Source organism: Chiloscyllium punctatum, chromosome 37 (genome assembly GCF_047496795.1).
Source record: "Chiloscyllium punctatum isolate Juve2018m chromosome 37, sChiPun1.3, whole genome shotgun sequence".
NCBI lineage: Eukaryota > Metazoa > Chordata > Chondrichthyes > Orectolobiformes > Hemiscylliidae > Chiloscyllium > Chiloscyllium punctatum.
In genome coordinates this window covers 52,667,938-52,691,880 of record NC_092775.1, presented here as the reverse complement: position 1 = coordinate 52,691,880, position 23,943 = coordinate 52,667,938, and the positions used below count along the sequence as shown (strand labels likewise).

The following is a 23,943-nucleotide window of genomic DNA, read 5'->3' as shown; positions in this document are numbered from 1 at the left end:
GAATTTTTCCAGCAATTTCAATTTTGGTTCATAATTTTATATTTAGAGACACTGAAAACAAAGCTGCAGAAGTGATATTGATTTTCAATGGGACTTACAGTTTAATGTCAGTGGGAATATTATACCATGATGAGAATTAGATTAGATTACTTACAGTGTGGAAACAGGCCCTTCGGCCCAACAAGTCCACACCGCCCCGCCGAAGCGCAACCCACCCATACCCCTACATTTACCCCTTACCTAACACTACGGGCAATTTAGAATGGCCAATTCACCTGACCTGCACATCTTTGGACTGTGGGAGGAAACCGGAGCACCCGGAGGAAACCCATGCAGACACGGGGAGAACGTGCAAACTCCACACAGACAGTCGCCTGAGGTGGGAATTGAACCCAGGTCTCTGGCGCTGTGAGGCAGCAGTGCTAACCACTGTGCCACCATGCCGCCCCTAAGACTTTGAAGACATGCTTGAAAACAGAACTTCCTGTGGAATGGAGCATGTTAAGGAAATATGAACACAGCTTTTCAAAACTGATAGTTTTGAGAAGGTAAATACTGAAAGAATGTTTTTAATAGTTTCAGACTTACAAGGAGTCATCGAAGAGGAATTATTGAAAGAAGAACGAACAAGGAAATTAGAACTGGTGACGTGTAGATCACTGTTGTAACCTAGAATGTATTCCCTCAAGTGGTGTATCAAGACAAAGAAACTGTGCTGTACTGTCCCTTCTGAAAGCAGACAGGTGAGTACCACATGCAAAAGTCCCAATGCTATTGACCAACACAAGAAATTGAATGTCCTGTGATCAAGTTGCATTCTGTCTGAAGTCAAGAGTGCGATTGTGCATTCTCCCCGTGTCTGTGTGGGTTTCCTCCGTGTGCTCTGGTTTCCTCCCACAATCCCAAGATGTGCAGGTTAGGTGAATTGCCCATGTTAAATTGCCCGTAGTGTTCAGGGATGTGTAGGTCAGGGGTAAATGTAGAGTAGTAGGGAATGGATCTGGGTGGGCTACTCTTTGGAGGGTCAGTGTGGACTGGATGGGGTGAAGGGTCTGTTTCCACACTATAGGGATTCTATGATTCTGGACAAACAAATGAGCAGCCCAGCCAGGAACAGCAGCAGTAGCCTCTGAAAATTTGCTTCAAACTTGACTCAGGGATCCACAAAGTGATAATGCGAGCCAGCATTACATCAGGACATTCATTGACCAGGTCATGGCCCTGATAAAATGCTACAAGGAAAGGTCCCCATTAATTAGGCTATAGCCAAAGTCTCAGTGGCCATTGCTAAAGAGATGAATCAGTGAATAACCAATACATATACACTGTAATGGTTTTCCCTCCTGGAAATGTGAAACGCTAGCACAGGAGAAGAATTTGGCTGTCCTGTGAGATAGTGACCAACCTTCTTTCTGAATGGTGACCTGGTCCCTAAGTCTACTGTCATGCTGTACCTGTCACACTGAAAGCCACCACAGCCATTGACGACTTCAATGCTCTGCTGCTGACCTTTGTGGAATATCCCAGTCAGGTATCCATACTGTTGAGATGCCTTCCCACAGTGTGCTGACTTCATCAACTTCTATATAGATGTAGCTAATTTCCAAAGTAAGTTACCAGCAATCTTACAGTGTTGTGGATCGGACATATCAAGGCACCAACAGAGAACTCAGACTACTTCACCACCAGCAGGGAGTACGATTCAGTAAGTGTGCAGAAGGTTTCCATCCACATGAACAATTTATTGCACAGCTTTCCAGGAAGTTACCATGATAATTCTATATCCTTCAAGTCAAGACTACCTCAGTTATTCTACCCTATACTCTCACTGCATGGATGGATTCTGGTCACCAATGTCTACCCTGTGAAAACAGAGCTTCATACTCCATTTGGGATCCACAGACAAAACCTCAGCTCAGTGATATTGACAGCCAGTGTTACACCAGGACTTTCACTAAGCAGGTCATGGCCATGATAAAATGCAAATTTCGAAGTCTTGACTGTTCTGGTGGAGCTCTTGAATACTCACCTGCTAAACTATCCTGGATACCCTTTGCATGCTGTGTGCTGCATCTAAGGACAGTGGTTCCTGAAGAGGAGGAGGATGAGGGAGTGCCCACGTTTTTGGAGGAGGAGGAAGAAGGCAAAATAGGATGAGGAGGAAAAGAAAGACAGTGAATGAAAAGGGTAAGGGGAATCAAGGCCAAGGAGACGGAAAAGTGGGTGGGGAAAGCAGTCTTGCTTCATGGCACACCAGGAAATGTGATGAAAGAGTCCATGCAGGACGAGGTTGTCAAAAGGGACTTCCTAATTTAATAGTAATTCAGCTGAGAGATCCCATAGTAGATGACTGAATGCACCTCTGGCACAGGATAAAGCTTCAGCCGCTACAGAACGGAAATCAAGCCAATATAATTCCCAATTCATTTGGCACATTTAGAAGGCCTACCTACTGCAGTATTCACAGCGTTAGTGAGAATCTGATGACATCTGTATATATAATTCACAGTTCATGTTAATAGTATATAAAACATTGCATAAATCAATTTCATTATTTTAAAATTCTTATCTATCCAAATGTTCCAGACAGCACTGTGATCTAGTCAGCCTTCTAACAGATACAGTACCCTGCAAGTATAGGTATTCCCATGCAGTGGTCACCCTGCTCATATCTCTGTATTTATGGCACAGGGGACCATGGCAGCCAGCCTTGCTATCCAGGGAGTCTTTGGGGCCTGTCCTGTGACTGCACTGCTGTACCTCTGCAGAGGAATTTACCATTGATTAGTCTCAATCGCAGATACTCCCCCTGACAAAGGAGTTAAAGAAGCAGAGGAAGGTGACAAAGAATTTCTGTTCAGATATGAAATTTGATAAACCAATCAGTGACATTTCTGAATATCTTCTCCAAATTGGCTACAAAGAAAATAAATGCTCACTGTACGTTATGCAGAGAGATGTTTGTATGTTCTGATTGTGGGTGGAGAGAAAGCAACTAGTATATCTGGAAACTTGCAGAAACACATAACCAAATCAGAAGCGCATTATCACAACATTCAAGGATATGGGACAAGTGCAGGAAATTGGAATCAGTGCACTTTTAGTGGTAGTTATGTAGACTCAATGAATTGAAGGGCCTTTTCTATGTTGCATGAATCTATGAATCTACATTGGAACAGATTAAAAATTCCACTTTGCAGATCATCAATCAGCACTGATGAATATTTTACCCAATATTGTATCACGATATTCTAATAACACAATGCATAGATTTCAAATAAACATACTCACCCTCGAACCATACTTGTAGATACACATGATTTCAATGCCTGAAGACAGCGAAAGTAGGAATTAAACAGATTATTTCAGCAGCTAAGTGGCATCTGGTCCAGAGAAAACACATGGAAAGGTCACAGATCTGATACAGTGTATGGATATAGAACAATATAGAACATAGAACAATACAGCACAGAACAGGCCCTTCGGCCCACGAGGTTGTGCCGAACTTCTAACCTAGATTAAGCACCCATCCATGTACCTATCCAAATGCCGCTTAAAGGTCGCCAATGATTCTGACTCTACCACTCCCACAGGCAGCGCATTCCATGCCCCCACCATTCTCTGGGTAAAGAACCCACCCCTGACATCTCCCCTATACCTTCCACCCTTCACCTTAAATTTATGTCCCCTTGTAACACTCTGTTGTACCCGGGGAAAAAGTTTCTGACTGTCTACTCTATCTATTCCCCTGATCATCTTATAAACCTCTATCAAGTCACCCCGCATCCTTCGCCGTTCCAACGAGAAAAGGCCGAGAACTCTCAACCTATCCTCGTACGACCTACTCTCCATTCCAGGCAACATCCTGATAAATCTTCTCTGCACCCTCTCCAAAGCTTCCACATCTTTCCTAAAGTGAGGCGACCAGAACTGCACACAGTACTCCAACTGTGGCCTAACCAAAGTCCTGTACAGCTGCAACATCACTTCACGACTCTTGAATTCAATCCCTCTGCTAATGAACGATAATACTCCATAGGCCTTCTTACAAGCTCTATCCACCTGAGTGGCAACCTTCAAAGATCTATGTACATAGACCCCAAGATCCCTCTGTTCCTCCACCTGACTAAGAACCCTACCATTAACCCTGTATTCCGCATTCTTATTTGTTCTTCCGAAATGGACAACCTCACACTTGGCAGGGTTGAACTCCATCTGCCACTCCTCAGCCCAGCTCTGCATCATATCTAAGTCCCTCTGCATCCGACAACAGCCCTCCTCACTGTCCACAACTCCACCTATCTTCGTATCATCTGCAAATTTACTGACCCACCCTTCGACTCCCTCATCTAAGTCATTAATAAAAATTACAAACAGCAGAGGACCCAGAACTGAACCCTGCGGAACTCCACTTGTAACTGGGCTCCAGGCTGAATATTTACCATCTACCACCACTCTCTGACTTCGACCGGTTAGCCAGTTTTCTATCCAATTGGCCAAATTTCCCTCTATCCCATGCCTCCTGACTTTCCGCATAAGCCTACCATGGGGAACCTTATCAAATGCCTTACTAAAATCCATGTACACTACATCCACTGCTCTACCCTCATCCACATGCTTGGTCACCTCCTCGAAGAATTCAATAAGACTTGTAAGGCAAGACCTACCCTTCACAAATCCGTGCTGGCTGTCCCTAATCAAGCAGTGTCTTTCCAGATTCTCGTAAATCCTATCCCTCAGTACCCTTTCCATTACTTTGCCTACCACAGAAGTAAGACTAACTGGCCTGTAATTCCCGGGGTTATCCCTATTCCCTTTTTTGAACAGGGGCACAACATTCGCTACTCTCCAGTCCCCTGGTACCACCCCCGTTGCCAGTGAAGACGAGAAGATCAATGCCAACGGTACTGCAATTTCCTCTCTTGCTTCCCACATAATCCTAGGATATATCCCGTCAGGCCCAGGGGACTTGTCTATCCTCAAGTTGTTCAAAATGTCCAACACATCTTCCTTCCTAACAGGTATCTCTTCTAGCTTAACAGTCCGTTTCACACTCTCCTCTTCAACAATACGGTCCCTCTCGTTCGTAAATACTGAAGAGAAGTACTTGTTCAAGACCTCTCCTATCTCTTCCGACTCAATACACAGTCCCCCACTACTGTCCTTGATCGGGCCTACTCTCGTTCTCGTCATTCTCAGGTTTCTCACATACGCATAAAATGCCTTGGGGTTATCCTTGATCCTATCCGCCAAGGATTTTTCATGCCCTCTCTTAGCTCTCCTAATCCCTTTCTTCAGGTCCCTTCTGGCTATCCTGTATCCCTCCACTGCTCTGTCTGAACCCTGTTTCCTCAACCTTATGTAAGCCTCCTTCTTCCTCTTTACTAGACATTCAACCTCCCTCGTCAACCAAGGCTCCCTCACACGACCATTTCTTTCCTGCCTGATAGGTACATACATATCAAGGACACGTCGTATCTGCTCCTTGAAAAAGTTCCACATTTCCACCACATCCTTCCCTGATAGCCTATGCTCCCAACGTATGCTCCTCAAATCCTGTCTTACAGCATCGTAATTTCCCTTCCCCCAATTGTAAAATCTACCTTGTTGTGCGCACCTATCTCTCTCCATAACCAAGGTGAAAGTCACAGAATTGTGGTCACCATCACCAAAATGTTCACCCACTAACAAGCCCACCACTTGTCCCGGTTCATTACCGAGTACCAAATCCAATATGGCCTCCCCTCTGGTTGGACACTCTACATACTGCGTTAGAAAAGCCTCCTGGACACACTGCACAAACACCGCCCCATCCAATCTACTTGATCTAAAGAGCTTCCAATCAATATTTGGGAAGTTGAAGTCGCCCATGACTACGACCCTGTGGCTTCTGCACCTTTCCAAAATCTGTTTCCCAATCTGTTTCTCCACATCTCTGCTGCTATTCGGGGGCCTATAATAAACACCCAACAAGGTGACTGCACCTTTCCTATTTCTGATTTCAGCCCATACTACCTCCAGAGGCAGATCCCCCTCAAACTTCCTTTCCGCAGCCGTTATACCATTTCTAATTAGCAATGCCACCCCCCCTCCTTTTTTACCACCCTCCCTAATCTTACTGAAACATCTGTAACCAGGAACCTCCAACAGCCATTCCTGTCCCTCATCTATCCACATTTCCGTGATGGCCACAACATCGTAGTCCCAGGTACTGATCCACGCCTTAAGTTCACCCACCTTATTTCTGATACTCCTTGCGTTGAAGTATACGCACTTGAGCCCATCTCTGTGTCCGCAAGTAGTCCCTGTCAGTGCTACCTTCTCCACAGCCTCCCTACAGTCTTGGGCATCCTGACACACAGCTAGCTTACTTGCTGGACTACAAGTCCGGATCCCATCCCCCTGCCAAATTAGTTTAAACCCCCCCGAAGAGTGCTAGCAAACCTACCCCCCAGGATATTGGTGCCCTTCTGGTTCAGGTGCAACCCGTCCTGTTTATACAGGTCCCACCTTCCCCAGAATGCAGTCCAATTGTCCAAATATCTGAAGCCCTCCCTCCTACACCATCCTTGCAGCCACGTGTTCAACTGCACTCTCTCCCTATTCTTTGCCTCACTGTCACGTGGCACCGGCAACAACCCAGAGATGACGACTCTGTCTGTCCTAGCTTTTAGCTTCCAGCCTAACTCCTTGAGCTCTTGAATGACCTCCCCACCCCTCTTCCTACCTATGTCGTTGGTGCCAATGGGTACCACGACTTCTGGCTGCACACCCTCCCCCTTAAGGATTCTGAAGACACGGTCCGAGACGTCTCGGACCCTAGCACCCGGGAGGCAACAAACCATCCGAGAGTCTCGCCCATGTCCACAGAACCGCCTGTCCGTCCCTCTAACTAGAGAGTCCCCTATAACTAGCGCTCTCCTCCTCTCCCCCTTTTCCTTCTGAGTCTCAGAGCCACAGACCCCTTCACTGCAGCTTACACCTGCAAGGCTGTCCCCCCCAACAGTTTCCAAAGCTGTATACTTATTTTTTAGGGGAACGACCACAGGGGAACCCTGCACTGCCTGCTTCTTCCCCTTCCCAGAGAGTTGAGGGTCAGAGATTAGCAGCGCTTTTGTTCAGCAATGGCACCAAAGGCAATGGCAACTGTTGGAAGCCTGGGAACACGGAGAGACTGAGACTGACACAAGTGATGACAGGAGGGGTTTGATGGGTAGAGGGTGCAGAGAAGGGGTGGAGGGGGTTGGTAGCGAGGGCAAGTGCTTTGATCTCAGAGGCCCTACTCCTACCTTTGATCAGGGGATCATGTCCAAAAGGCCACAAGCAATATGCCCATGGGTCATCCCCTACAAATTTAATTGGGGTGGATGGCTGGATCCACATCTGCAACCACCCTAACCTTCCTGACTCCAAATTCGCCATGGGGGAAAGTATAAAATACTGTCTGCTAACTCTCCTTTCTTCATCATAGACAATGAGTATTTCCAAAATATTCTATTTTAGTTCAGATTTTTAGCATTCATAGCACCTGTACTTTTTCTAGTTACAAACTATTTGCTCAAGTAACATATTGATTTGTGCATTTATGTCAGACCACAATTTCTTTGGCACCCTAGATGACAAGCAGGTGGTGGGAGTACTGGCATACATCAAGGGCATAGTTCCTGCTGCCTACCCATTCTCTGCTCCAGCAGTTGCAGCTCTTCTAATAATGTTAGGAGACTGCTTAGGAGACTGGGGTGGCATGGTGGCTCAGTGGTTAGCACTGTTGCCTCGCAGCGCCAGGGACCCAGGTTCAATTCCAGCCTCAAGGAGACTGTCAGCATGGAGTGTGCATGTTCTCCCAGTGTCTGTGTGGATTTCCTCTGGGTGGTCCGGTTTCCTCCCACAGTCCAAAGATGTGCAGGTCAGGTGATTTGGACATGCTAAATTGCACCATAGTGATGGTGCACTGAATTGAACTAGCTATACAGTGATTACAAGAATTACTCAATGATTGGGATTACTGCAGCAAGGAACTCATCACCTGATCCCACCAGAGCCTGTCCACCATCTGTAAGGTATAAATCAGGAGTGTGATTGAATACTCCGCATTTGCCTGGATGAGTGCAAATCCCATAACATTTAAGAAGCTTAACACCATCCAGGACAAAGCAGCCAGATTTTTTATTGAATTCAAACTTCCCCATCTGCTATGGCAGGATTTGAACTGGAACATAATCTGAGATTATGGATTACAAGTGTAGTGTTCATATCAATAGACTGCTGCAAATTGTTGAACCCTTTTAACAATGTCAATAAATCAGTGATGGGGCATTGAAACTACTGAGACCCAGAATTTTCAAAGTTTGTGAGCAGATTTGTAGCTCGGGTGCTCGTTGTTGTGGTTCTGTTCGCCGAGCTGGGAATTTGTGTTGCCGACGTTTCGTCCCCTGTCTAGGTGACATCCTCAGTGCTTGGGAGCCTCCTGTGAAGTGCTTCTGTGATGTTTCCTCTGGTATTTATAGTGGTTTGAATCTGCCACTTCCGGTTGTCAGTTCCTGCTGTTCACTGCAGTGGCCGGTATATTGGGTCCAGGTCGATGTGTTTGTTGATAGAATCTGTGGATGAGTGCCATGCCTCTAGGAATTCCCTGGCTGTTCTCTGTTTGGCTTGTCCTATAATAGTAGTGTTGTCCCAGTCGAATTCATGTTGCTTGTCATCTGTGTGTGTGGCTACTAAGGATAGCTGGTCATGTCGTTTCGTGGCTAGTTGGTGTTCATGGATGCGGATCGTTTGCTGTCTTCCTGTTTGTCCTATGTAGTGTTTTGTGGAGTTTTTGCATGGGATTTTGTACACTACATCATAACAGCACACAAATCAACAGCCACTCTCAGACAACAACTCACCAGAACAAAGGACCCGATACCCAGCATGAGCAAAACCAATGTAGTGTACAAAATCCCATGTAAGGACTGCACAAAACTCTATGTAGGACAAACAGGAAGACAGCTAACGATCCGCATCCATGAACACCAACTAGCCACGAAACGACACGACCAGCTATCCTTAGTAGCCACACACGCAGATGACAAGCAACATGAATTCGACTGGGACAACACTACTATTATAGGACAAGCCAAACAGAGAACAGCCAGGGAATTCCTAGAGGCATGGCATTCATCCACAGATTCAATCAATAAGCACATCGACCTGGACCCAATATACCGACCACTGCAACAGACAGCTGGAACTGACAACCGGAAGCAGCAGATTCAAACCACTATAAATGCCGGAGGAAACATCACAGAAGCGCTTCACAGGAGGCTCCCAAGCACCGAGGATGTCACCTAGACAGGGGACGAAACATCTGCAACACAAATTCCCAGCTCGGCGAACAGAACCACAACAACCAGAATTTTGTTTGTATTGCATTAAAAATACTGTTATGAATGATAGCTCAAACATGAACTGATAATACCATCGGTTGGACATATAAATCTATCTTAAACCATTCTGAAAAGAATATTTTGCAAAGTAAAGAACACTGGCTATTGCAGCAAAAATTATACATTCAAACAGAAGACAAGCTGAAGATAATTGGAGTCACCAAGTCGACACTTTTATAGAGATCACATGAATTGGTTTGAGGGGGGGTAAAATACATTGGTTTTGAACACAGGCAGTCAGAGAGAACGTGCCACAGTAGTGAAAGCCCTCACCCTATACTTTTGTTTCTCTGAATCCCCTCATTTAAGTTTCAGTTAAAAACCCTACTGCATCTTCATTACCACAGATGGAGGGTTCTTTAAGGTTCTGAATCTACAACATTGTCTTCAGAAAAAGGGATTCATTACATCATAATAGATCCATGAAGAAACTCACTGCCAAATAGCAATGACTGATGACCAGCAGTATGGATAATCTTTTCTCAACTTCACTGTTACTTTGCCAAAGTACTTCAAGGTAATGCTCAGCAGAATTTTTCATTTTTTTAAAAAACTCAGGATTGGAGGTGGTTTTTGTGTGTATTTGTCTGTTACTTTTCAAGAAGTGTAGTTGAGTGTATTTGCACACTTTAGTAGTTCTGTTAATAGTCTTTGCTTGAGTAAGTTATTTTTGTAATAAATCGGTTCTTTATTAATTTAAGAAACTTGGCTCACTATTCCTGATCCTGAGACATATACTATCTAATAATTGGCAATATCACCCTCTTGTCAAAATCCAAACTTTGTTGTGGCTTGTAGAGTAGAACAATGAAAGGAATCCATTCACCCTCTCTCATCTAGGCTGTAGCAATTCAAAAATGTGACAGAAAATTATCCCCAAGCTGGTTAAGGTGTAGCACAATTTAACTTTTTCAGGAATCTTTGGAAAGCTTTAGATACAGCATCTAGGCAAAACTCTGTGGGATATATTGTGCCCAAACGTGTGATTAATGCCCTGAGCAAACACTCCCTCAACCAAACCAAACGTAATGCCTTCCCCTGACTCCCATCACACGCTTATAGCTGTGAACCCCCTGGGAAATCCTGGCCCAGTCAATCTGTCATGACTCAATATCTTTAGGAGAGCAGGAGAGATAGCTGGAGTAAAGGCTCTGAAAAATAACTAACTGAATTATGTTAAATCTGGCTTCTTATTCTGAGACAATAATTACCATGTGGGTCAGCATCCACAAGGGCAAAAGCTGGGATGTGCAGAATGTCCCACAGTTTCCGGACCATCAGTCTGGTGCTTAGATCTGGTACTCCCTTCCCCTGAAAATCAGCCATGATAATAGAATGTTAAAAACACAAAAACATGCAAATACATCTCATTGATGACTTTGGCTAACATTTTGCAAATAATTTATTTGTCATTATTCTTTCTGATGAATTGATTATGATACACCAAACTCTCATTTTGTTTTCTTTGTTTTCACTAATGCTATGGGTTGAATGCTGAGGAATTAAATGCTGCCCTAGTAATGTCAGCATTAAAAAAACACTATCTCACATGTAACACAGCCCAATAAGTTCCCGTACACTTGACAAAAACACTATTGGAAATTTACCAAATGAACGTTCTAAATCATCAAACTACATCACAGAATTGTTATGGTGCAGAGGGCCCATCCTGTCTGCACTGGCTCTCTGAGCATTTTGACTTTGTGCCAAACTCCCACCTTTTCCCCATAAGCCTGCACATCATTTATATTTAAATGCTCTCAAGTGCTTCGATTTACCTCCTCACCTCACATTTGCTATTTTTGCAAAACAATTTAAAACCATGCCCTCTGGTTTTCGATCCTATACATGTGAGAATAGTTTCTTCTTGTCTACTCTGTTCAAACACCTCATGATTTTGCAAATTTCTAGCAAACATCCCCACAGCTTTCTCCTCGGAGGAAAACTGTACCAATTTCTCCAAATATTCCTCATAGCTGAAGTTTCCCATCCTCAGAACCATTCTTGTAAACCTCTTCTGCACTTTCTCCAATCCATTTCACATTCTTCCTAAAATGTCGCACTCAGAACTGTAAACAATACTCTGAGATCTAAACAGTGTCCTACATAGGGTCAGCATAACCTCCCTTCTCTTGTAGCCTTTGCCCCTATTAAAAAGCATATAAAACTCTGTTTTATTAACATCACTCTCTACCTGTTCTGCCAACATTAATGATTTATGCACATGTACATCAGGGTCTTTATGGCTCTGCATACCTCATTAAAATACCTCTTTATTTTGTACTGTGGGCGGCACAGTGGTTAGCACTGCTGCTGCCTCACAGCGCCAGAGACCCGGCCGACTCTGTGTGGAGTTTGCACATTCTCCCTGTGTCTGCGTGGGTTTCCTCCGGGTGCTCCGGTTTCCTTCCACAATCCAAAAATGTGCAGGTTAGGTGAATTGGCCACGCTAAATTGCCCATAGTGTTAGGTGAAGGGGTAAATGTAGGGGAATGGGTCTGCGTGGGTGGCAGGTCGGTGTGGACTTGTTGGGTCGAAAGGACTGTTTCCACACTGTAAGTAATTTAATCTAATCTAGTCTCTCTATGTTCTTAGTATCAAAGAGTATCTCCTCACACTTCATCCGTCGCCTATGTGACCTCTCTGTCAATGTGCCAATGTCTATTGTGTGCTCCTAACATTTTATGGCTCTTACAAGTTTTGTGTCATCTGCGAGCTGTGAAATTGTCCCCTGCACACCAGATCTAAATTGTTCATTTATCAGGAAAATGGAGACCCTGGATCTAATCCCGGAGGAATTCCACTACAAACTCTCCAGCCTGAAAAAAATCCATTAACCACTACTCTCTATTTCCTATTCCACAGCCAATTTTGTATTTACATTGGTCCGACAGTATTCCATGAATCACCATGTTCTTCATAAGCCTGTTGTGTGGCACTGTATCAAAAGCCATTTGGAAGTCTATGCATTATCAACCCTTCTTACATCTTGAGAAAACTCCAGAAAATTAATTTGATGTGATTTTCTCTTAACAAATCTATATTGGCTTTTCTGAAATAACACACCATGTGACTACTAACTCTATCCCAAATGATTAATTTTAGAAGTTTCCTCACCACCAAAGTACTGGTCTGTAATTAATGAGCTTCCCTTTAAAATCTTTTTAGAAGAAAGGTGTAATGCCCTAACTGGGAGAATCAGAACAAATCTAACATCAATAATTACCAACTCATCAACTTAGTTTCAATCATTAGTGCTCACTAATTACTCATTTATTGATGATTAGATTACTTACAGTGTGGAAACAGGCCCTTCGGCCCAACAAGTCCACACCGACCCGCCGAAGCATACCCACCCAGACCCATTCCCCTACATTTACCCCTGCACCTAACACTACAGGCAATTTAGTGTGGCCAATTCACCTGACCTGCACATCTTTGGATTGTGGGAGGAAACCAGAGCACCCAGAGGGTACCCACGCAGACACGGGGAGAATGTGCAAACTCCACACAGTCAGTCGCCTGAGGCGGGAATTGAACCCGGGTCTCTGGCGCTGTGAGGCAGCAGTGCTAACCACTGTGTCACCGTGCCGCCCACTTGATGCTTAACTTGCATTTCAGCAGAATCACTCAGTACACATTGCAACCTTGATCCAACATTTACTAATAATTGAATTCCAGAGGTAATGACTGCCCTTACTTTGCAAGCAGCATTTGACCCAGTGTGGCTCCAAGGAGTCTAAGTAAGGTTGAAGTAACTACATGTTAGTGACAGGCTTTAGGATGTCACACACTGCTTAGTGATTAAGAGTATACAAAGAGGAAGTAAAAAATCTAGAAATACAAATGACAATTTCTGAAATAAAGGCCATCAAGGTGATTTTAAGAAGAATCCCAAGTATTTGGAACAGTATCTTGTAGGATCTTGAATGATGTGTTATGGCAGGAGTCGTGGCAGAACCATGCAAGAAGTCTGATGAGATCTACCTTGAGTTTGGAGGAACTCACTGCATCTTTTATGTATTCACAGTGGTGCCAAGGGTTGGGGCGGTTGACAGTGAGTTAGGGAAATTGTGGCAGGCAATGATGAGAGTGGTAGAACATGAAAATTGGTGTGTGTGCAGGAACAGAGAAAGACTGAGCATAAGACATTGAAGAGAAAATGTTGGCATTTACACTGGAGGAGTGCTGAAAGCCATTGACCTCCTTCCAACATTGCAGTGCACTCCTCTGGACAGCTGAGACTGCATTGACCTGACTGGCAACCTCTGACTAAGCTGACATGGTTTGGGGTCTCTGCTGCTTCTGGAAGAAAAGCATGGTCTGTCTCTCTACCCTGTTTAACAGGAATGGGAAGAAAATATATAAAGAATGCAGCATAAATTAACCACCGAGTAATAATGGTCAAAACTTAAGGCTGTTTATCCAAATGCATACAGCATTTGTAACAAGATAAATCAGACAATGCACAGATAAAAGTAAATGAATTTGCATTGAATTTGATAGCTATTAAGAAGCGGTGACCAAGACTAGAAACTCAATCTTCAGTGATACTTGATGCTCCAGAAGAATTGGAAAAGTGAAAAGTAGGTGAGGTAACTTTGTTAATGGCTCTAGCCATGACCTCTGGCCTAGGACAAGCTCTTTGTTCAAGTACTGTGCTCCTCATCCTTTGGAATCTGGCCACTTGTACCCACTGTAGCATGTATAAATGCACTGATGTTTGGTCAAATGTTTATCTCAGGTTTCTTGTGAAATCAGGCTGTGGGATGATTGTCTTCTGTTAAAAAGAACAAATTGAAGCAATAAGTTTGCTTTGAATCATCATCTAAGATGGACCCCATCTTGCCCTTTGACAAGAGAGTAGTAAACAATTTGAGATCACAAATCTTTTGAAGGAATGAGTGATGACACAAGAACAGAAGACTATAAAGACATAACATTTTGACTTACAAACATATTAATCAGTAGCAGCAGTAGGCCATTCGACTCCTTGGCCCTGCTCCACCATTCAATAAGATCATGTCTGATCTGACTGGAGCTTCAAATACATATTCATACCAACTCCTGATAAGCTTTCACCCCCTTGTTTAACATGCAGCTATCCACCTCTGCATTAGAAATATTCAAGGAATCTGCTTCCGTCACCTTTTCAGGGAGAGGGGCAAATACTTACAATGTCACAAAGAAGTAATATTAACCACTTATTTCTTTTAAAGGACTGTCCCCTGATTTCTAAACAGTGACACCTCTGCCATAAGAGGAAATAAAATCTGGTAGATGTGAAGGAGTAATGTTTTAATCAAATTGCCTCTCACTCTTCTAAACTCCAGTGGATACAATCCCAGCCTGTCCAACCTTTCCTCAAAAGAAAATATCTCCATTGCATGTATTAGTCTAGTCAACTGCCTCCAATCCTTTTGTAAATAAGGTGACTAACACTATACACAGTACTCTAGATGTGGTCTTACCAGTACCCTGTACAGCTGAAGCAAAACGATCTTACTTTTGCATTCAATTCCTTGCATGATTAACTGCAACATCTATTTGCGTTTCCAATTACTTGCTGTATCTACATAGCAACCTCTACAATTCACACAACGACTCCCATATCCTCTGCAATCTCTTGCCATTTTGATAATATGCTTCTTTATCAATCTTCCTGCCAAAATAGGAGAAAGTGAGGACTGCAGATGCTGGAGATCAGAGCTGAAAATGTGTTGCTGGAAAAGCGCAGCAGGTCAGGCAGCATCCAAAGAACAGGAGAACCGACGTTTCGGGCATAAGCCCTTCTTCAGGATTCCTGAAGAAGGGCTTATGCCCAAAACGTCAATTCTCCTGTTCCTTGGATGCTGCCTGACCTGCTGCGCTTTTCCAGCAACACATTTTCAGCTTCCTGCCAAAATAGACAACTTCACATTTTCATGACAGTAACATGCACAAACACCTGTTCAAATACAGGTAACACATAATGGCTTCGATATTCTGATCAGGATGGAAACCGATTTTCAACCCTGATCTGACTAAATAATGCCTACTTACCTACAGACGACTTGTGAGCTGGGGATTTCTGAACATAGTCCTCCTGTTACAAATGTACTCAGGAGTACAAAAGTGAACAAAATCTTTAAACCATGCTCCTTTATGCGCTGTCAATGTGCTGTTTTTTGCGATTTACATGTCCTAAAGCACAGCCAGCCATTTTGACAGTGCCTGTAAATGGTGACAATGTAAGGCGAGTGAAGGATTTGTGTTTAAGATGGAATGACGGGAGTGGGGTGCCAGGTGAGTGAGGGAGGAGTGTGCCAGTGGCCAGGGAACTACAATGCTAAGTGAGTGAAGTAGATTGGCCAAGTGGGTCAGGAGGTAAGTGCTAGGAAGATAAGTTGCCAGGTGGCTGGATGCCAGCTGGGTGAGGGGGTTGGGTGCCAGATGAATTGAATGCTATTTGGATGGGATACCAGTTAAGTGAATGTGAGTTTAGAGGTGCTGTGTCATGTCAGATTGTGTCAGGCTGGGGTTGCCTCAGGGAAAAGAAGTGTTGGCACTGTGGTCAGGCCAATAAGGATGTTGAATCAGGCTGGGTTGGTGAGGAATGTGAGTGTGTGTGTGTGTGTAGGTCTGGAGTTGGGGACTGTCAAGTTGATCTAGGCGGGGAGTGGCTTCTAATGGGAGAGGGAATGGTCATATTCATGAGACCAGCTTGTTGAAGGCTCTGGGGGCATTTCACCTGGGAGACTTGGGGTGTGTACTGGTGTTACTCAGGAATGAGAGTAAGTTTTCCAACTTACTCTTGGCCCTGGGTAACAAAAATGAATCACATCCTTCCAAAATTTATGACTACTTCAATTCTATATACAAGGGGAATGCCTATTGGAAGTTTCAATGTGCTGGGCAATTATCATAGAGTCTGCTGTGTCAAGAATTCTGGAACATCCCAATGTAAAACTCAGCCTGCACTGCTCCAATGACTACCTGGCCATCATAATATCAGCACCAACTTATTTTTAACTTTGGCACCCATACAGATACTTTTTGTTGATTAAATGCGAATTTGAGGCAGCCTCTTAACATTTTTTGCTTTATTTTAAGGAAGGACAAAATAGAGTTAGACCAACCTGATTCAAAAAGGAATCTCAGATTACTGTTCCTGCCAAACACTAGCACAGCTATACCCAGTTAAGAGATGCAAAGGATACACAAGATAATTTCCTTCCATGCTTACTTCTACTTTCCATTCAGTACATTGCATGTCCTCCTGTCTCTCTCTCTCTTTCTTTATGCAGAAAGGACTCATTTGAGGAAAATAGATGAGTCATTTCTCAATATTCCAAGCTTTCTTAGCACTTTAAGTGACTCACAATTGCAATTAACAAGAGTTCATTTGTAATAACTGATTCTGTTATTTCTTTTGGATGGTCTGGTCTGCAGAGATTAAAATGCACATTTTAGTATAGTTTCAATAAACAGTTAAATAAAAAGCGAATGAGCACCCTTAATAAAACTCAAAAACATGAATCAAAGAGTGCTGAAACAACAACTGCCAAATTTATTGTGAATAAAGGACACTTACAGTTATAATAATACATGGGAACAATTTGGTGCAAAAGTCATCGTCCAATAACCTCTGGAAGGTGGCATCTTTTTCAACTACAAGCACAAATTTAGCAGCAGATTTTAAATCTTTAAATTTAAGGTGAATAAACAGACAAATTATTCTTAGGCAGTATTAGTAAATGAATCTTACAATTCCTGTCTTAAAACAAAGAGAAATACAGCACAGGAACAGGCCCTTCAGCCCTTCAAAGCTGTGCTGACACATTTTGTCCTTCCATATTAAAACTGTCTGCACTTACAGGAGCCGTATCCCTCTATTCCATTCCTATTCATGGATTTCTCCAGATACTTCTTGAATGCTGCAACTGTGTCTGCTTCCCCCACTGCCTCTGGCAGCACATTCCAGGCACTCACTACCCTTTATGTGAAAAAGTCTTTTCAACTTCCCTCCTGGTACTTTGAATCTGTGTCCCCTAGTAATTGTCCCCTCCACCCTGGGAAAAAGCCTCATAATTTCCACTCTAATCATGCCATTCACAAGCTTATAAACTTTTATCAGGTAGCCCCTCAACCTCCCGCATTCCAGTGCAAACAAACCCAGTCTATTCAACCTTATTTTACAGCCGAAATCACCCACACCAGGCAACATCCTGGTAAACCTTTTCTGTACCCTCTCCAAAGCATCCACATCCTTCTGGTAGTGTGGTGATCAGAACTATATGCAATATTCCAAGTGTGGCCTAAAGTTCAATAAAGCTGCAGCATAAATTGTCTATCCTTATACTCAATGCCGATTCCAATGAAGGCAAGCATGCCATAGGCCTTTTTTTACTATGTTATCTACCTGTGCTGCCACCTTCAGTGATCTGTGGACCTGCACACCCACGTCTCTCTGCATATAAATACTCCTAAGGGTTCTACCATTCACTGTGTTATTTCTTGCTGTACTTCATCTTCCAAAACACATCACCTCACATTTGTCTGGATTGAACTCCATCTGCCATTTTTTTCTGCCCACGCCACCAACTGATCAAAATCCTATTGTATCCTCTGACAATCCTCCTCATTATTTGCAGTTCTGTTATCTGCAAACATACTAATTAGACCAGCTACGCTTTCCTCCAAATCATTTATGTAGATCACAAACAGCACAGGTCCAAGCACTGATCCTTAGAGAGCACTAATAGTCACAGCCCTCCATACTGAAAAACATCTTTCCATCGTACCCTCTGCCTCCTATGACTAAGCCAATTCTGTATCCACCTTGCATTCCTGAAACCATATGATTTCATCTTTTGTATCAGTCTGCCATGAAGGACCTTGTCAAATACTTACTGAAGTCCACGTAGACAACACGAACTGCTTTTCCCTAATCAGTCATCTTCACCACCTCCTCAAAAAATCCGATCAAATTAGTAAGGCATGACCTCCCCCGCACAAAACCATGCTGTTTATCACTAATCAGTCTATTTGCTTCAAATGCTTATGGATCTTGTTAATGAGAATCTTTTCCAATAATTTCCCTACCTCTGACGTGAGGCTCACAGGCCTGTAATTTCCTGAATTATCCCTGTCACCCTGTTAAAACAGTGGGAAATTAGCTATTCTCCAGTCCTCTGGGGCCTCACCTGTGGCCAAGGAAGATACAAAGGTGTCTGTCAATGTTCCAGCAATTTGCTCTTCTGCCTCCCTCAATATTCTGGAATAGATCTCATTAGGATCTAGGGACTTACCTATCTTAATACTTTTTAAGATGCACAATACCTCTTCCTTTTCAATAGTAACTTGGCTTAGAATTTTGACACTCCATTCCTTGTTCACTCTCTACCCAATTCCTTCTCTTTGATAAATACAGATTCATTCGTTTAAGACCTCACCTACCTCTCTGGCTCCACACAAAGATTCCTTCCTTTGTCCTTGAGTGAGCCAAACCTTTCCCTGGCTACCCTCTTGCTTTTTAACTATGTATAAAAAACCTTGGGAATTTCCTTAATCCTGTTTTCTAATAACTTTTCATGACACCTTTTAGTTCTTCTAATTGCTTGCTTAAGTTCTTTCCTACTTTCCTTGTATATTTCAAAAGCTTTGTTAGTTCCCATCCTCCTCAACCTTACGTATGCTTCTTTTTTCATTTGGACTGTTGCAAAATGGGCATGTGTAAAATTGGGGAAAGCATTGTATTGTCCATTTAAAAGAGGGTGTTTTCTCAGTACTGAGAGTTAAAACGGATATCTGAAAACAGTTTAAAGTGCAGTGCACAGAAAGCATCCGAACTGAAACATTTTGTATTGAACAGCCGAGCAGCATTCTTACCAAGACAAGGCCTTTTAAATTTAGCCAACGAATTTAGATCAAGCCCTTAGAAATTAAAAACCAACTAAATTTAAATATGGTGGGTTTGATTATCTAGAACCAATCTGATTGTAAAGAAAATAATCATGGGTACAAAAGATTAGAGCATTTGGAAAATTAGAGTGAACTGCCATCTAAATAGTAAATATCTGGCTCTCACAGAAATCTTTAAGCTCTCTGATTAAAAACCATCCATCTACAGCACTCTTAGCTAATATTCCTGACACACGAATTTGACCAAGAGAGGTGTTTCAGACATCAGAATTTGACAAAGAAAGATGCTCCTGGTGGAGGATCAGCGGAGAGCATGAGGAGCATTCTGAAAGACGTTTCCTACCTGTAATTTTTAACAATTAAATTCTATTGTCTTGTTTCTATTGACTTGTATTTTGTTTCTATTGACTTGTATTTTATTAGAAGGGCATACCATTAGGATTTTGTTTTATTAGGGAATTGTTACTTAGAGGAGAACTAGTCGGTTTGTTAGTAGTTCTGTTAAATTGTTCATTGATAGTGAATTAGATAAATGAATTGTGGCATGTTTATTGTAGAGTGAATGAAACAGATTGATATGCTAGAACAGGTTGATGTTAGGAAGGAGGATGTGCTGAGAATTTTAGAAAACATAAGGATAGATAAATCTCTTGGGCCAGACGGGATATACCCTAGGTTACTACAAAGAGAGGGAAGTGATTGCTGCGCCTTTGATGATGATCTTTGCATCCTCACTGTCCACTGGAGTTGTACCAGATAATTGGAGGATGACAAATATTCCATTGTTTAAGAAAAGGAGTAGGAATAATCCTGAGAATTTCAGACCAGTCAGTCTTACATCAGTGGTGGGCAAAGTATTGGAGAGGACTCTGAGAGACAGGATTTACAATTACTTGGAAAACCATAGTTTGATTAAAGATAGTCAGCATGGCTTTGAGAGGGGCTGGTCTTGCCTCACAAACCTTACTGAATTTATTGAGGATGTGACAAAACACGTTGAAGGTAGAGCAGTGGATGTGGTATACATGGATTTTAGCAAAGCATTTGTTAAAGGTCCCCATGGGAGGCTTATTCCGAAAGTAAGGAAGCATGGGATATAAGGAAACTGTCCACGTGGATCCATAGGTGGTGGTAAATGGAAAGTATTCAGCCTGGAGCTCGGTGACCAGTGGTGTTCCGCAGGGAGCGGCTCTGGGACCTCTGCTCTTTGTGATTTTTGATGAGGAAGTGGAATGATGGCTTAGTAGGTTTGCTGATAACACGAAGGTTGGTGGAGTTGTGGATAGTTGGAGGCTGTTGTAGGTTGCAACGAGAAGGGCCTGTACTGTGCTGTACTGTTCTATGCTTTCTGAAACAATTTCATTTCATTTTATCCACCTTATAACAGATTACGAAGCGGCGTGCTCCTTTTGGGTGTTTAGGTTTTGAGCTCTCAGAGGGGCGTCATAAAATCCCTGGTCATCCAAGGATCTTCTGTTGTAGCATTCAATTAAAATCAATATGTTAGCATCTACATTATAGTGGAGTACAGAATATTACAATACCGATATATAAGATTGCTGAGACTTTGATTTCAAGGACAGGACTTGCTCGATTATTGATACCATATGAATAGCCCTTGGGCTATGCATTTATGCCCTTCTACTGATCGTTCTTTTTTGCACATTTTTCTTCATCTCCTCTTTCCCTATTTATTTTCTCTTCATTTAATTATATCTTAATTGGCTTTCCATCCCTGCTTCTCTTTTGTTCCTGATTTCACTCTTCATTACGATTATGTTTACTTGTTATACAGCACCTCTATTCTTCCTTGTTAAAGTTGATGCCTACATTGAGACAATGCATGAAAGAATTTCATTTGAGATGTTTATATATGGGACAAAAAGGCAAAATATTGAATTCATATTTATTTTTAGAAAGTAGGTGCATCAATATTACAATATGTAATAAATCACCTGTGATCACACTAAACTGATAAATCAATAATCAGTTTATAATTTTGTCAACTCAATGGACAAATCACTATGTAATATCCTCTGCTAAGGCAGTAAATGAATCAAGTTGTCACCATGAACACTTAATATTAATAGTTTATCTTGATTATTAGTAATAAAAAGGATACTTTGTATCCCATCCACGTTGGATGGTACAAGAACAGCCTGTTAAATTAAAGGAAAAGAAACATTAATTAAATTTAAAAACATCATTCCTCTGTATTATTTCATTATTTCCTTTGTTTTAGAATCTTTCCAATGTCCCTATTTGAAGGCCAACATTATGTTTTCAGTGATACAACCAATGTTGGACAGCCTCTCTCCAGTCACTATTGCTCTCTGTTCCCATTGCTCCCTGGTCATAGATACGTACGGCGTGGAAACAGACCTTTCGATCCAACTCGTCCATGCCAACCACATGTCCTACATTAATCTAGTCCCATTTGCCAGCACCGGGCTCATATTCCTCTAAACCCTTCCCATTCATATACCCATCCTTTTAAATGCTGTAACTTTATCCAGTAACTGATTTAGTCAAAGCAGACCAAGTGATTTACTACTGGGAAAGGAACTTCTTCAGCAAACTGTGAAAACTATAAATATTTAACATTCTAAAAAACATACCATACACGTATCAACTAAATGAAAAAAACGTTACTTTATCTGTAGATATTCATTTTGTGGAGTGGGAGGGGGAAGAATTTGACCAATAATTGTTAGTACTTGAGGGAAAAGGAATGAAAAAGGAAATGTTTAGATTGCTTGAGGTAACAATCATAGCTGGGTATCACTGAACACAGGCAGTTGTCAATGGACCTGTTGCAGTCAGTTTGTTCAGGAATCATTGAATATACAGAAGCATTTCAGGAAAACATTCTTTTTTTTTAGGTCTCATGCTAAACTCTTTAAACGAGTTTTCCCAGAATGACAGAACATGACCTGGGTAGCTTCTCTCTCTCAGCAGAGTCTACCCTACGAAATACTAGACAATGTTCAAATCAAAGCCATAAACTCAGACATGTGACTCCAGTAAATTTAGCATTTCTGAATACACAGCTATTTGGTTAGCTTAACTCATGTGATTTCTAATAAGTGGCTCTAAAAAGAAAACTCGTCCCACTCTCCTTTGCATGACCTTTTTAAAAAAATTCCAGGTATCTCTTCTCCCAAGTACAACTGAATACCTCTAAAAAAAAACTTGATAGAGAAGCATCTTCATAACATGAGTTTGAGCTTTTTGGTCAAGTGCTCTTCTGTGGTTTCCTGCCTGAGATCTTATCCCTAATTCTATTAGGGAAGTGTTGTATAATCACCCATGCTGCATATATCCTTGCATGATGTCGCACGGTACTTTGATAGTAACATTACATATTTAGTAAGACGTGACATAATGCGCACTGTATTTGCAGTTCTGTGCAACTTCAAGGTATCTCAATGACAGCAACATAGCTCAGTCTGAGTACAATTTGTTGTTTTGAGAGTTTAGCAGTCTACAAATGTGAATTTTTATCTAAGGGCTAACATGATCAAAGAAAAAACATAAGATTACAAACAAACTTGGGTATAAAACAGGTAGAGGGAAATCCATTTATAATCAGGCCATAAAGCACAGCATTTAAATTTTTCTTCTTGGCTCCTGACTTGGTGTCCTTTATTGTCATTAAAACAATTTTACTACATTACACATTTTTGCAGCATAGGAACTGTTACAATACAAGTATAATGAACAATTGTTTAATTGACCTACATAATGATCAGATTTTTTTTGGAAGGTATTTGCACATTCCGATATTACAGCTTTTGGAGGCAGAGTGAATAGGCAGCAGGTTTTTGCTTTCCATCAGTTTTACACGTTCATATGCTTATTTGTTGATTTTCTGTATCTTGTTTTGCCTCTTTTGATAAAAACTTTAGTTAATTTGAACGTTTCTTAAATAAACTTGGTACATACAGTAGAATTGCAAGCACAGTTCACTCTGTTGCCATCTTCCTCCGTATAGCATAGATCACCCGCAATGCAGCCTTTAGATGTAGAAAGCTATAATAAAACAAAAAGAATTTTTCTATCCAGCATTTTCCATGACTTCAGGTTGTCCCAAAGCATTTCACAGTCAACAAAGTACTTTTGAAGAATAGTCATATGCCACAGGTAACACGATAAACATGAAGGTCCTACAAATAGCAATGTGACGATCACCAAATAATCTGCTTTAATCATAAAACCCTTGAGAGAAATTCCCACTTTCATTATCCAATGATTTGAGTCAAAAAGCCATCTGTAAGCAGTATAGCTATGGAGTATATATTTGCATCAGCGTATTCTATTAATTAAACAGGGAGGGCAGATGAACTCGGGGCATGGTCAGGAATATGGGATATAATAACAATTACAGAGATGTGGCACAGAGATGGACAGGACTGGCAGCTTCATGTTCCAGGATACAAATGCCAGAGGAAGGATAGAAAGAAGCAAGAGAGGAGGGGGAGTTGCATTTCTGATAAGGGATAACGTTACGCTGTACTGAGCGAGGATATTCCCCGGAATACGTCTAGGGAATTTATTAGGGTGGAACTGAGAAATAAAAAAGGAATAATTACCCGATTGGGATTGTATTATA

At 42.0% G+C, this 23,943-nt stretch overlaps 1 protein-coding gene across 2 annotated transcripts in view; it reads right to left on the bottom strand.

Annotated features, from left to right (window-relative positions):
* spo11 (SPO11 initiator of meiotic double stranded breaks) overlaps positions 1-23,943 on the bottom strand; it is a 75,147-nt gene that overhangs the window by 14,119 nt on the left and 37,085 nt on the right. The window contains exons 6-10 of one of the 2 annotated variants that reach the window (XM_072556829.1): positions 23,277-23,363; positions 21,454-21,490; positions 17,002-17,111; positions 10,640-10,739; positions 3,292-3,329 (exon numbers count right to left, since the gene is read on the bottom strand). In XM_072556829.1, coding sequence (XP_072412930.1) covers positions 3,292-3,329; positions 10,640-10,739; positions 17,002-17,111; positions 21,454-21,490; positions 23,277-23,363 — 372 coding nt within the window. The remainder of the gene's footprint in view (positions 1-3,291; positions 3,330-10,639; positions 10,740-17,001; positions 17,112-21,453; positions 21,491-23,276; positions 23,364-23,943) is intronic. The other variant, XM_072556830.1, reaches the window with a different exon arrangement.